Here is a 15,622-nt window from a genome sequence, read left to right as displayed (position 1 = left end):
TAATGTATGCTGTATAATTGATGGCGGGAAGATTCATACGATTTAAAGGAAGGTACTTTGAAGTGTTTGTATTATACCTTTATTTTTTAAGTACTGATGACTGTAAAAAATATATATATATATATATATATATTTTATAATATATATATTTTTTACATATTTCTTTCTTTTATTTTTATATTTTTTCATCCTCGCTCGAGAACTTGTTCGAAATGAACGCAAACTCAGTCACTCACACTCACTCACATTTTTTTTAACCGGTAGGAACCATTATCCTGCTCTTACTGTTTTCCCACGGAAGACATTGTTACCCGGACGAAAGCCGGAAGTGAGACGCGTTCAGCGCGTTTTGTTATGTCCATTCGTAAAGTAGCGCCACAACGTTGCTTCTCACCCATATGCTCAAAAGACAGATAAAGGTTTGTCCTGCTTGTTTAATTGTGTTTTTCATGCCTGCGAAACGCTAAAACAATAATAGCGACTTGGAAAAATAGTTTGGTCGTCAGTATGTTTCGACAAAGTACACCCATTTACCTTAGCCGAAGTGTTAAGTGCAATGTTTCATTTTCGATTAAATCGTATTAATTTCGGACTAAACAAGTTGGAAATCACGTAATATTGTCTAATATTATCCGATAGTGTTTCCAGTGTCTTAAACGCACATGTGTAATATTGTTCCTTATGCCTAGCTTAAATGTGAAACTACTTTACAACGTTGTCACCATATTATCCGTGCTGTTATTGTAATTGTTATTTGACATTTATTTCCATGTGGTTTATGTTGCAGACACTTGTGGACGAAGGCAATCATGGAGAAAGAAACCCCAGCTAAAAAGGTTGCAGCGCCGTCTGTGTCCCAAATTAATGCAGAATATGTCACCCAGGTAATACAGACTTGATTTTGTTTAATACTATTTAGCCAGGACTATTTAGAACTAACTAATTGCTTTTATTTTATTATTTCAGTTGGCAAACAAATATTGGGCTCCTCATGCCAAAAACAAATTGCCCTTTGATCCTAAGGTGAGTTGTGTGTTGCTGTCTTCTTGCATAAAACCTGTAACAAATTGATTAAATAGAAAAAAATGTACAAAATAATATATTCCATCCATCCATTTTCTACTGCTTGTCCCTTTTGGGGTCGGGGGCATACTTGCCAACGCTCCCGATTTTCCCGGGAGACTCACAAATGTCAGTGCCCCTCCCGAAAATCTCCCAGGGCAACCATTCTCCCGAATTTCTCCAGATTTCCACCCGGACAAGAATATTGGGGGCGTGCCTTAAAGGCACCGCCTTTAGCGTCCTCTACAACCTGTCGTCATGTCCGCTTTTCCTCCATACAGACAGCGTGCCGGCCAATCACATAATATATACGGCTTTTACACACACATAAGTGAATGCAATGTATACTTGATCAACAGCCATACAGGTCACACTGAATGTGGCCGTATAAACAACTTTAACATTGTTACAAATATGCGTCACACTGTGAACCCACACCAAACAAGAATGACAAACACATTTCGGGTGAACATCCGCACCGTAACACAACATAAACACAACAGAACAAATACCCAGAAGCCCTTGCAGCACTAACTCTTCCGGGACGCTACATTATACACCCCCGCCTCCCAACCCTGCCCACCTCAACCTCCTCATGCTCTCTCAGGGAGAGCATGTCCCAAATCCCAAGCTGCTGTTTTAAGGCATGTTAAAAAAAATAATGCACTTTGTGACTTCAATAATAAATGTGGCAGTGCCATGTTGGCATTTTTTTCCATAACTTGAGTTGATTTATTTTGGAAAACCTTGTTACATTGTTTAATGCATCCAGCAGGCCATCACAACAAAATTAGGCATAATAATGTGTTAATTCCACGGCTGTATATATCTGTATCAGTTGATATCGGAATCGGTAATTAAGAGTTGGACAATATCGGGATATCGGCAAAAAAGCCATTATCGGACATCTCTAATTGTATTATTTAATTTCATGGGCAGCACGGGGGTAAAAGGGGGTTAAGTGCATGTGCCTCACAATACGAAGGTCCTGAGTTCAATCCCGAGCTCGGGATCTTTCTGTGTGGAGTTTGCATGTTCTCCACACAGTGCATCTCTATCCTCCTTCAAAACCAGGCAGCTACAACCCGAGCCTTTACCCCCTCCCCCTCACCACATCCCACTTCCCCGGATTGTAAATAATCAAATGTATATACTTGTTCTTATGCTTTCTGAGCTCACTATGTTCACCGCTCGCTGTACATATCCTACGAAGTGAGACCTACACTGTTACAATGTCCATTTCTCAGATGATAAAATTGTTGATGACTGAAATTATGCTGAGAGCATCCTAACCTAACCCCCCGACCCCCTCACCCCCTCCACATCCCACCCCCCGGATTGTAAATAATTCAATGTATATACTCTGATGATTAACTTGTGTGATTATTGTATTATGCTGATAGTATATATTTGTACCATGAATTGATTAACGTGGACCCCGACTTAACCAAGTTGAAAAACTTATTCGGGTGTTACCATTTAGTGGTCAATTGTACGTAATATGTACTGTACTGCACAATCTACTAATAAAAATGTCAATCAATCAAACTCGCCGTGGCTGCGTGGGTTCCCTACGGGTACTACGGCTTCCTCACACTTCCAAAAACATGCATCTGGGAATAGGTTGATTGGCAACACTAAGTTGGCCCTAGTGTGTGAGTGAATGTGAATGTTGTCTGTCTATCTGTGTTGGCCCTGCGATGAGGTGGCGACTTGTCCAAGGTGTACCCCGCCTCCCACCCGAATGCAGCTGAGATAGGCTCTAGCACCCCCCCGCGACCCCGAAAGAGGCAAGCGGTAGAAAATGGATGGATTTAATTTCATTTATTATGTACCGGTAGTAAAATTCAGTGGCGGGCCGTGCGTTTCCCACCTAGGCCTTCGGTGATGTCCGACTTCAATGATTACCTCTCAAAATACTATACAGAAACACATTTACGCACTACCGGGCAGTGTACAAAACGGGTTATTTTCTGGCGCATTTAAAAATCAATAAACCCGCATCAGCAATTCAAACATATCTTATGTGATACTGTCAAAATTCAATTGCAAAAAACATATTTAACGTGAAAAAATTAAGAAATAAAATATCTGAAATCACATTTCATCGCCGGTTCAGCTGAGCAAGCTTCCAATGTTGGCCGACATCGTCTCACAAGATGTAGTTTCTCTTTAAATATCCTTCTTGAAAATGGCCTTGCAAATATATGTGTTGTCTTGTCTAATCATAAAACATAAGACGAGGTGTGTTGGCCGAGTTCTTAAAGTTTACTCCACAGCGTGCTCGTCAATAACATCCAGCTGCCGTCATGGCTACATTCAACAACCTAAACGGGGCTATTGCACATGCTCTTCACTAATGTGGCATGCTGGGTAATGGAGTTCTTATGTTACCTAGCTCATAACATCACTATATATCTGCCTTAGGCCAGTTATAAGGCCTTACTGACAACAACTCGTGATCTGATTGGCTATCGCAACTGTCTATCACCTGTATGTGCCCGTTGACTTAGAGTGCATTTGTTGATTCTGAAGGCTCTGGGCAGATTTCATACAGCATGGCAACATATGCTCGCTGAATTCTGATTGGATAAAAACTCTATAACCTAAAAACAACGACGCTGGAAGGAGCATAATATGACATGAAGAGAATATGAATACTTTTAGATATTTAGGGAAAGTAAATAAAATTATGATCATGATTTCTGGTTATGTTAGGCCAGCAGAGAAGGCCTTGCTGGCCTTGATAGCACACCACTGGTAAAAATGCAATATAAATAACTATTTTCCCTTTGTTTAGGTGATGGAGGATGTGTATGAAAAAGAGATTGTCATGTCCAAGTAGGAACACTTTTAATTGCTTTGTAAAATATCACATATCATTGAGTTTGTGGATTTACTTTGCCATCTCCATTGCAGGTTTGCTATCAGAAAAATCATGTTGCTCGAGTTTAGGTAAGCTGTTTGACTTTCATTCATTTTAGGGATCTTCCAATCTAATACTGGCCAAACCCTATTGAATTGGGGAAAAATACAGAAAAGTACCCACCTCATCAGTCACATGCATGGACATACTTACATGCACACACACACATAGATGAATGCATGACTGAGTACTTAGAAGCCAGGTGAAGAAACACTATTACAGTAGCCGTCTGCACCAGGAGGTCATCAGACCACGGCCAATAGGACGCTGACATAGAGCGCCTCCACAGCCATGGCTGATATAATCCCTGATGCAGAGGGCTCCCTTCGAGGAACACTGGAAAGTAAAAACAAAAACATGTGTACAAATAGTAAGAACCATGATTAAGAATAAAGGATAAAGTACGAGTATAACATAACATTAAGATACAAATAAATCCATAGCGAGGTTGCATATGACGTCATATCCGTTTTTCTTCTTTGCGGCTTAATTCACATGATGGTCAAGCAGCTTGAGCGTAGCATTAAAACAAGTGAGAGTGAGTGGAGTCCTAAAATAAATGGTACTAATAAAGAATAAAAATGCAAATATGTGTCTTTAAATATGTTTAGTCTTTGTATTCGCCTGGTTTATTTGTTGTTTATTCGAATATTTATCATTTTTGGTATGTTAGGAGACAATAGAACACTGCTGTTCTTTTTAGAGTGTATAGTTACCTCATGGCAGCGGCTGATGCAATTTTCAATACGTACAGTGATCTTAAATATTGGACATTTTAATAAAGTAATACATTTAACAGTACGGTACATTTAACTTTTTTGTTAGTCGAGGTATCGTGAATAAGGGAAATTCATAGGTATCGGTATCGACTACTGAAATTCTGGTATTGTTACAACTGTAATAGAGATAAAATTCAACAAAAAACAGCAACAATATGAGACATCAGTAAACAGATGCAGCTAGCTAACAGTTGTGAGAAAGTGTTGTTTAGCTGTGTGGACTTACTTTTGGCAAAGAAGGGAAAAAACAGTGCAATTTGTGCAATGTAGGTTTTTCTAAGGGTGGAAATATTAGGCATTCTGTGTTTTTTTTTATTTTTTACTAAAACAAGAAAAGAGAAAACAAGATATGAGTAGATATACAACGTTGCAGTAGTGGTATCAAGCCATCCCTAATTGAATGTCCTGTATGAAAAACAAAGCATTGTGACTTAAATGTAAACTACCGAGCTGATTTTTTTTTACCTTGCAGTCAGTACTTGGAGAACTTCCTTTGGGTCAATTACACTCCAAAGGTGTCCAGCAATGCTTTTCTCATGTCCATTTGTTGCATCGTCAATGAGAAGTTCCGAGAAAACGTCCCAGCCTGGGAGGTAGATATTGAACACTCATGTTGGTAGTATGTTTATTAACTTAGCATAACCTTTTACAGTTACCGACACTGCTGTTTAATTGTGTTGTTCATCAGGTGTTCAAAAAGGAGCCAGAACATTTTTCATTCTTCTTCAAACGTGTGACGGAAACCTTGTTGGCGGGCGATGATTGTGGACTCTCCCTGAAGGAGCAAACTGTGCTGCTGGAGTTTCTGGATCACTGCTTCAACAGTCTTGTATGTACTACATAACACATATAGTACTGTATTTTCCGGACTACAGCGTGCACCGGTATTTTAGCCCCACTTACTACATTTTGGGTGGGGGGGTGGGTTTCCATATATTAGCCGCATATATATATAGGTCGGAAATGAGTTATTTACACAAATTCTGTAAATATTTATTAGCATACCTTAATTGTTTACAAGCCGTGTCTGTAACACTGCAGTAAAACGGATGATCAAGCAAAACAGAAGTCATCGTCATGAACCCACTAGCTGTGGAAGCTCGCTCTCCAATCAGCTAAACAGACTCAATAACTTCAGGGTGACGTCTTGGTGAGTTTACTACGGAATTCGTGAAACTGAAACAGTACAATAAGAATGTCGTTGTAAGTTAATACAAACACAGACACTGGTGAACGTGTTAGCTTATTAGCTATTGCTGACAATGCTAGTGTCATTACATTACCAAAGCACTTACAAATATGCATGAAAACACTCCTACAGACATTACACATTGGACGGTTTACTAAGTATAAACAGTTTTAGTTACATTGTAAAACTTATAAATGTTGCTTAGAGGGAGGAATGAAGAATCCATACGAGTAGAAGGGCTATGGACGGCTAAAAGACTGAACGGCACTCCGGTTGAAGAAAAAAAAAAAGCACTACTGGTAAATGGTACGACACTGCAGCACCTGCAGTGAGCGAACTCATCCAAAAGATGACGCCACAGCACAAACAAAACACCTTCTAAATGTATTTGCTTGTTGTTTTTTTGAAAACATTGTATTATGGTCATCAGTGAAGAAAAATCCATTAATTAGCCAGACCGTATCATAAGCCGCAGGGTTCAAAGTGTAGGAAATAAGTAGCGGCTTATAGTTCGGAATTTACGGTAATCTACCTGCAGGTTTTTTGCTGATATTGTTGTTGTTGAGACAACTAGAAACATATACAAATCCTTAACATGATGCATTTTTTGTTTTAAACATTTTCTATTCATGGCCCATATGAATGTACATTTGCAAGGTCTACAGCGAATGCTAAAGGTAGTGCTATAATCCCTAATCTTAAAATTTTTAAAGGGTAACTGCACTTCTTTTTTTTTTTTTGCCTATCTTTCACAATTATTATGGACGACAGATGTATTTTTTTAAATACATTCTAACTCGTAAATAAATGCGATCAAAATTTTGCTTACAATGGAGCCTATGAGAGCCGCTCTATTCTGCCAACAAAGCGCTTAAAAAACATCCAAACACTTTCATCAAGGTTTTCTATACATGATGTACGGTAGGTATATATGTAATGTAGTAACAGGCACATTTATAATAACATGTAATATTTACGTGTTTTTTGATCATTTTAAGCATATGGCAGCGCATTCATTTCACAAATGCACCACAACGCTCGATTTTTTTATTTCAACTCCATCACTGATGACTGCAGACTTTGAGAGCCAACAACCATAATAAATCACTTACTGTACAAGGGCTGCTATCATTAGGATGCCGACTGCTAAAATGTTCGTATATTCCTATTTAAGCGGGTTTATTTTACTTTTATGTTCGAGTAAGAATGCATTTTTTTAAAATACATCAGTCATGTCTTTTTTAATGATTGTGAGCGATAGGCAAAATGACAAAATTGCAGTTTTCCTTTTAGGCCTTTTAAGACAATCAGATGTTTGAAAAAATGTATGTCAGGAAATGGCATAGTAACAAAAAATAAAGGGAAGAGGAATCATATGTACCGGTATTAGATGTGTACTAGACGTGTCAGGGGCTCTTGCGAGATTAAAACGTGACACTATTTCTCGTTTAAGGAAAAGCTGTCTCGTAGACAGAACATTTTTTTTTATATTTCAGAAGCATATCTGTCTGGCTAAGGGATTGGAACCACACATTAAGTGCTTTTCGCACAATTTAAACCAACAGTAAGAAATAAAGCTAGCAAATATAGCTAGTAAACACAGTTATCAAACAGAGCTACTAGCCTCAGCAGCATAACCCGCCAGCTCGGGCAGGCATGGCCTCATTTGAGTTCCACAATCAAGGCGCCGCATGTATGTCTAAGCAGGCTAAACTATCAATCATGGGCGCCAAGACGCGACAGAAACGCACCCAGGACACACTGGATCGCTTACCCTAGCAGCAAGACGCCACTGCAGCAGCCAAATTAGTATTACACTTGATAGCTACGATGTCAGAGATGTAAAATACCCAGCAAAGGTCCTCAAAAATTCAAAATGTAATTATTTTTATTTTAACTAATATATTGTGGGTTTTTTTAACACTGATAAATTTCAGGTCGATGACGCTTATCATCTGCAAGCATATTAACAATAGCTACAGCTAATTAGAACCGACCTTTTCCCACTCCACTTTCAATTTTAAGGAATTACAGAATGACCTAACTTGGACATGGAATTTAGAGTAAATGTCAGCCATGGCTAGGAGTTGTTCTCATAAGAGAAGGCTATTGATGCGAAAAAAAACCTAACTCAACGTCGGTTGTGTGTCCGTGCTTTGGGTCGCCAAAATAATGTGAAGCAAATTAAGCCGACATACAAAGTATGTACAACACCACAGGCAACACAACATTTGTTTTGATAATTTGGAAAAGTACCCCCAAGAGATTATACGGAAAGTGTTAAAATGTGAGCCCAGTCTGTTCATTTTGCTACTGCTGCCAGCACACATAGCATTTAGCAGTTTAGCTGCTAGTAGTGTTGTGACCATCGATATTTTAACTTGAAACTACATAATCTGTAGTTATTAAAGATGATGCACATTTGCAAGTAGCAATGACGTTACAGTGTGTGTAGCATCATAAGTAAAAATGTTTACATTTGATAAAGATACCCAACAAGATGTTTTTTTCATTTTGTATCCCTGTACAAACACACTGTAAAAATAGTATTTTTTATTTACGGTATATACTTTTTTTTTTTTTTTTACAGTAAAAAAAACTTTCAACAAATTATTTTCTTAATCTTATTTAATTTGTTTTATTTACTTTATCAATCTCTAGTTTATTTCCTTTTTAGTACAGATACTTTAAAAGTGTCAGGTTAAAAATTGTTTTTATAACTGTGATATTAATCGAGATCGGATGATATTAACACTAAATTTGCCCCTAGTGTGTGAATGTGAGTGTGAATGTTGTTTGTCTTTCTGTGTTGGCCCTGTGATGAGGTGGCGACTTGTCCAGGGTGTACCCCGCCTTCCGCCCGAATGCAGCTGAGATAGGCTCCAGCACCCCCCGCCACCCCAAAAAAGGGACAAGCGGTGGAAAATGGATGGATGAATGATATAAACAAATATGTTGTGCCCTTTCCTAAAATTAAATAAATTCATCACACCCATAGTATTGACTGATAGTGGAAAATATCAACGTACTGTATAATCTGTGATGTCATGCAATTGCTTGGATTTGAATGACATCACATCCGGCTCATTAAATATGCGTGGTGGTCAAGCTGTGTCTGTTCTCAATGGGTACTTGGCGGCATTTAGTCTTTCTCGGAAGAAAAATGTCCCTATGTTTGTGTTGTTTTCGGTCGTACGGACCGTTCCAATCGCGAAAAGGATAAACATTTATTTACAGTTCCTCGAGAGCTAATCAAGAAGGGCGGAAGAGGGCAAGATTTTATGAAAGATGACAACAAAAGTGGCACACACTCCAATACAAGGGATCAGAGCCGAAAAACGCAGTGACCACTTTGTTAAAGATTTACTCTATATATTTCTAATATACTTTGCTCGTTTAGTATTTCCCATTAAAGTATTATCTTGATATTTTGTGTACCAGACGAAGTCAATACTTTGTCAGAAAAAGTATTTCTACATCTCATCTATTGTTTATTATGTACACAAATGTGTCAGAGTACATATGATAAGATAAACATCTAATATGTCGATGATTCAATAATTGTTAATTTATTAAATAGATATACAGTTACGGGTGTCAGTTGTCCGGGGCTAGTTTGTTTATATACAAGCGTCCTCGCAAGATGTAAACTTTACTCAAGCAAAAACTATGCATATTTATCCGGGAGAATCTTGATACCAATTTCCTTGACACAGCCGCACACAAAGAAGTTGTAGACATCAATGCTTTTCCAAGTTTTCACCCGCTTTGTCGTGTAGAATGACATCGGAGCACAAGATAGTTTGACATGTTTGGGAACTCCACCAACGGATAATCCTTGATATCACTTGGCAAATATTTTTTTGATAAAGTATAGGATCTATTCCGTTGCATAGTTGGATTATTTGCTCGCATCTGCTTTTTGCAGGAAGATATACCGTATTTTTCGGACTATAAATCGCTCCGGGGTATAAGTCGCACCGGCCGAAAATGCATAATAAAGAAGGAAAAAAACATATATAAGTCGCATTTTTTGGGGAAATGTATTTGATAAAACCCAACACCAAGAATAGACATTTGAAAGGCAATTTAAAATAAATAAAGAATAGTGACCAACAGACTGAATAAGTGTACGTTATATGACGCATAAATAACCAACTGAGAACGTGCCTGGTATGTTAACGTAACATATTATGGTAAGAGTCATTCAAATAACTATAACATATAGAACATGCTATACGTTTACCAAACAATCTGTCACTCCTAATCGCTAAATCCCATGAAATCTTATACGTCTAGTCTCTTAGGTGAATGAGCTAAATAATTAGGGCCCGCAATGGCCCATTGCAAAAGGACTCCCACAGGGAGTCCTTATGCAATGGGACATAAGGACCTATTGAATTTCTAAGGTTTTATTATTATTATTATTATTATTCTTTATTCTTTCTTTATTCTTCCGCCGCCTCTTTGAGCACTAATTTGACCCACTTAACATGCTTCAAAACTCACCATATTTGACCCACACATCAGGACCTGCGAAAATTGCCTTTTAATAAAAAAAACAAACCCCAAAACTCAAAATTGCGCTCTAGCGCCCCCTAGGAAAAAAAAAAACTAGACTGCCTGTAACTCCCACTAGGAAGGTCGGAAAGACATGAAACAAAATCCTCTATGTAGGTCTGACTCAGACCTAACTTTCATAATGGTACATTCTCGGGCTAAAATCAACAGGAAGTTGGCAATTCCCCCTTCAAGACAAAAAAGTACTAAAAACAGTCACTTTTGCCTCTTTGCGCTGTAATTTGACCCCCTTAACATGCTTCAAAACTCACCGAACTGAACGCACACATCAGGACTGGCAAAAACTGTGATCTAATAAAAAAACCTTACCCCTAATTCAAAAATTGCGCTCTACAGCAATTTTTTAATAAAACGGACAAAAAACTGCTCCTCGGAAGTAAAAAATTACTAAACTGTCTGTAACTCACACTGGGAAGGTCGGAGAGACATGAAACAAAAACCTCAATGTAGGTCTCACTTAGATCTACATTTCATAAATTGAAAACCCCCAGCAAAAATCTACAGGAAGTTTGCTATTCCCCCTTCAACACAACATTTTTGTAAAAACCCGTCCCCTTTCTTCAAACATTATCTCCTCTGAGCGCGTTTGTTGTTTCGGCTTCAAACTAACACAGGAGAGAGATTGAACCCTTCTGATTAAAAGTTGGTAAAAGAGTTGTGATACCTGCTCCGGTTTTGATTTTATGACCCTTCAAAGACCCGCTGCACTGATGCTCCTGCGGTGCTGTTTTTTTAAGATGGCTGCTCAAAAGCAGGAAGCACCAACGTGCCCACACAATGCAGACAAGGTAGGTACACTAGACAAAAGTCTTGGGACACTTCAGACTAAAAGTAGACAAAAGTATTGGGACACTTAGGACTAGCACCTGCCAAATACGCGGGCCCGACCAACGCTGCTTGCAGCTTTAATATTATTTGATATTTTACGGTAATGTGTTAATAATTTCACACATTAGTCGCTCCTGAGTATAAGTCACACCTCCGGCCAAACTATGAAAAAAACTGAGACTTATAGTCCGAAAAATACAGTAGGCTCCTTGCGTCCTCGGATAGTTCACCATCTTGGCTTGGTTGACCACAGCTTTTTATTTCACTTCCGGGAAGAAGTCATGTGTCAGAATACAAGAAATAGGAAGAGCTCCAAAAACAAATGCAACTTTTTGGAAATGTTTTTCCGCTGGTTTGAGTTTATACTTCAAAAATAGTAACATATTCACAATTTTTGTTTGTGGGTTTGAGTCCTCAATAAGGTAACACATTGGACATCATTATTTTTCATTATCCGTAGTAGATGATCCTGTACTTTGACAGTTGTCTATTTATAACAACACACATCGGAAATAGTGATGGTAAACGTGATTATTTTTACTGACTCGGATACCTGTGAGTCATACTGAACTGAATCAATTCACTTGATTAACTTGATGTACTTATCACAAAGCGCATGCGCAAAAGCTCGCACATGACTGGTGATGAGATTCACTTGATTCACTCATCACAGAGCGCATGTGTAAAACTACTAGATTGCTGCACATGATTGGCAACTGCACAAGTCTCGTCGTCAACCATCACAAGGCACAATGCGTAGGGACTAGCACAAATGTGACAAGTAATCCCATTTAATAACACCCGCAAAAGTTAATGCTGCACAACATTAGAAGTAACAGTATTGATTCTTCAAGTGTTAAAACAGTTAAAAATAAGTTCACTTCGTCTTTATGTACTGCAGCCTTTATTCAGTTATATCCGCAGTTGCAACAGTTAACGGTGTTGTAGTTTTTGCCAACCACTCATGTTCCTCTCTCTGCCTGTGGGCTCCCCCGTGCAACTACTAGTGATATTATTGCAAATTGAATGAGATCGCTATATCGCCATTGTGCAATATTTAAAGGGGAACTGCACTTTTTTGGTCACAATCATTATGAAGACATGACAATGGATGTATTTTATTTAATGCATTCTAAATATTAAATAAATTCTATCAAAAGTCTGATTACAATGGAGCCTCTAGGAGCCGCTCTATTCTGCCTATAATTCCTTTAAAAACATCCAAACACCTCCATTAAGGTTTACAAAACCCAAAACCGGTGAAGTTTTCACGTTGTGTAAATCGTAAATAAAAACAGAATACAATGATTTGCAAATCCTTTTCAACTTATTGAATTGAATACACTGCAAAGACAAGATATTTAATTTTCGAACTGAGAAACTTATTTTTTTTTTTGCAAATAATCATTAAATTGGAATTTAGTGGCAGTAACACATTGCACAAAACTTGGCACAGGGGCATTTTTACCACTGTGTTGCATGGCCTTTCCTTTTAACAACACTAAACATTTGGGAACGGAGGAGACCAATTTTTGAAGCTTTTCAGGTGGAATTCTTTCCCATTCTTGCTTGATGTACAGCTTAAGTTGTCCAATAGTCCTGGGTCTCCGTTGTCGTATTTTACGCTTCATAATGCGCCACACATTTTCAATGGGAGACAGGTCTGGACTACAGGCAGGCCAATCTAGTACCCGCACTCTTTTACTACAAAGCCACATTGTTGTAACACGAGCAGAATGTGGCTTGGCATTTTCATGCTAAAATAAGCAGGGGCGTCCATGAAAAAGACGTTGCTTGGATGGCAACATATGTTCCTTTGGGCACTAATACACCCCATACCATCACAGATGCTGGCTTTGAACTTTGCGCCTATAACAGTTTCGTCTCTAATCTGTTATTAAACAGTTTTTCAATGATTTTAGAATATTCTGGAAGTAAAGAAAGAGGCCTATAATTTGTAAATTGGTGTTTGTCTCCAGTCTTATAAATTGGTGCAACTTTAGCTTTTTTAATTCTGTTTGGGAATTTGCCTGTTTGAAATGATAGGTTACTAATATACATTATTGGTCTTGAGATCTCTTCAATAACCTTTTTTATCGTTTCCATATCAATTCCATTACAAGCGATTGAAGTCTTAGATTTGCATTTTTTCACGATTTTAACTATTTTCTCCTGTGTCACAATATTGAGGAACATTGAGTTGGGATTTCTATCTATGGTGTCATTATAGTCCTCAGTTGAAACTGGGTCTGGAATCCTTTCCTCCAATTTTGGTCCAATATTTACAAAGTGATTATTGAAGCTTTCACTACTTCCTTCATGTTGTCATTATTTTTGTTTCCGTCTGAGAAGTATTGGGGTAATCCCTCTTAGTGCCATTTTTAATAAGGCTATCGAGGATGCCCCATGTTGCTCTCATATTGTTTTTGTTTCTGTCTAATAATTACTGTATTATTATTTTCTACATGTTCGTAGTATGTTAGTTAGCGTGTTTGTATACTTTTTGTACTTATTTTCTGCATCTATAGTTATTTGTTATACATTTTCTATATAATCTATTCTTTGTATTACAAGAATTTTTTAATCCTTTTGTCATCCATGGTTGATTGTTCTTTGCTTTCTACTGATTTGTTAGAATACCCTTACACAAGGCAGAATGTTTGTGCTTTTTATGCAGAACATGTTATACAAAAGTGGCAAAATAGCTGCTTTTACAGGGTTATGATAAAAAAAAAAGGCCTCATTTCCCACTGTTTTTTGTGGGGCATTCATTACACAAAAGGTGTACAGTTAATTGTTTTGATCAATGCAATAAATATATACAAGACCTCGATATATTCCACATTGGAATCCTATTATGAATAATAACACACTAATCAGCATGAAATCACATCATGCCGTTCATTTGTAAGCGCTGTTTAAACATTCTTTGATTTGCATTATCCTGAGAAGTCCACTAGGTGGCAGTATTACACTCGGCTACAGACCGTTGTCCAGTGCTGCATTCAAGCGCCAGCAAAGTACCGCATAGGTCTCATTTGAAAATCTGCTATAGTTGCATACTCCTCAGTATTGATAGTGTCCTATAAAAGCCTATGCATATTTTAGTGCTGGAGTTTTGTTTATGCAGAGAAGTCCTGTAAAAAAAAAAAAAATGTACATTGCATTGTGTTCTTTCTCTCCGTCCCAGGAGGTAGATTTGATCAGAGAACAGGTGCAGCAGCTCATCTCTCTGCCAATGTGGATGTGCCTCATACCAGTAAGATGCCAACATATGCATTTCATTCATGGCTACTCTGCACACTCAAGTGTGTTTTCACAAGTGCGCTCATCTAATCCTACATGGAAACATATGTTGTTGCAGTCCAGACTCCAACACGAGCTGAAGAAGGTTCCCAAGCTGCAGAAATTCTGGAATCTCATCAAGAAGAAATTTGACAAGATGGATGCTGACACAGCTGAGCAGTAAATAAGATTCTCTTATGAAGCCTTGTTTTTTTAGTCCTGCCTCATATTACTTCTTCTTTGTCCAGGGCTAAAAAAGAGCGAACCTTCCTCTCAGCTCTCATTAAAAAGTTTCACGGGGTCCTCGAGTCAGTCCCGCCGTCAGGTAAACAATTCATTTTCTCATTAAGATGTTTAAATCCGTTTAACACGTGTACCCTTCTCCGAAAGTGCCACGACCACAGGCCCTGTAACACAGACATCGAGCCCCCCCCCCCCCCTCCCCTTCTGTTTATGTAGAATTCATAGTAGACAGAGTGGATTACAGTCCTGTACCAAGCAGGATCCACATCTCTCCAATGCAGGGGTGTCCAAACTATTTCCGCTGAGAGCTGCTCACTGAAAAATCAAAGGATGCGGGGGCCATTTTGATATTTTTCCATTTTAAAACCATCACAATATACTGTATATATTTTTTACCCTTAACCTTTAGGGGTCCCATCATGGTTTGGTGAATGTTAAATATCCGAGGCATTCGAAATGGTCTTTGTCATAAAAGTTCTAAAAGTAAGTCATATAACAATATTCTTTTTTTAAACTATTAAGGCATAAATCTCTAAACCAGACCTGGGCAAATTGCGGCAATTGGGCAATTTAATCCAGCTCGCCAGACGTTTCCAAATGATATTTTTAGACCTTTAACGTCAAAACTGTAGCCGCCAAGATGATGCGCAGCAGTGCTGTTTTCAAAGTACCGTGAGTCTTGAACTATAGAAAGTATTTCAATGGTTGGAATTTGCTCTTTTGAATGAT

The 15,622-nt window shown here is 38.2% G+C and overlaps 1 protein-coding gene across 1 annotated transcript in view; it reads left to right on the top strand.

Annotated features, from left to right (window-relative positions):
• Positions 1-293: 293 nt before the first annotated feature.
• Positions 294-15,622, top strand: part of aqr (aquarius intron-binding spliceosomal factor) — a 132,531-nt gene continuing 117,202 nt past the window's right edge. Inside the window, exons 1-10 of the mRNA XM_061968174.2 lie at positions 294-419; positions 788-884; positions 967-1,023; positions 3,863-3,903; positions 3,982-4,017; positions 5,240-5,360; positions 5,456-5,596; positions 14,556-14,624; positions 14,730-14,830; positions 14,899-14,975. Coding sequence (XP_061824158.2) covers positions 810-884; positions 967-1,023; positions 3,863-3,903; positions 3,982-4,017; positions 5,240-5,360; positions 5,456-5,596; positions 14,556-14,624; positions 14,730-14,830; positions 14,899-14,975 — 718 coding nt within the window. The 5' untranslated portion in view covers positions 294-419; positions 788-809. The remainder of the gene's footprint in view (positions 420-787; positions 885-966; positions 1,024-3,862; positions 3,904-3,981; positions 4,018-5,239; positions 5,361-5,455; positions 5,597-14,555; positions 14,625-14,729; positions 14,831-14,898; positions 14,976-15,622) is intronic.

Source organism: Nerophis lumbriciformis, linkage group LG08 (genome assembly GCF_033978685.3).
Source record: "Nerophis lumbriciformis linkage group LG08, RoL_Nlum_v2.1, whole genome shotgun sequence".
Taxonomy (NCBI): domain Eukaryota; kingdom Metazoa; phylum Chordata; class Actinopteri; order Syngnathiformes; family Syngnathidae; genus Nerophis; species Nerophis lumbriciformis.
The sequence above is the reverse complement of the archived record's forward strand: the minus strand, read 5'-3'. Positions and strand labels throughout refer to the sequence as shown.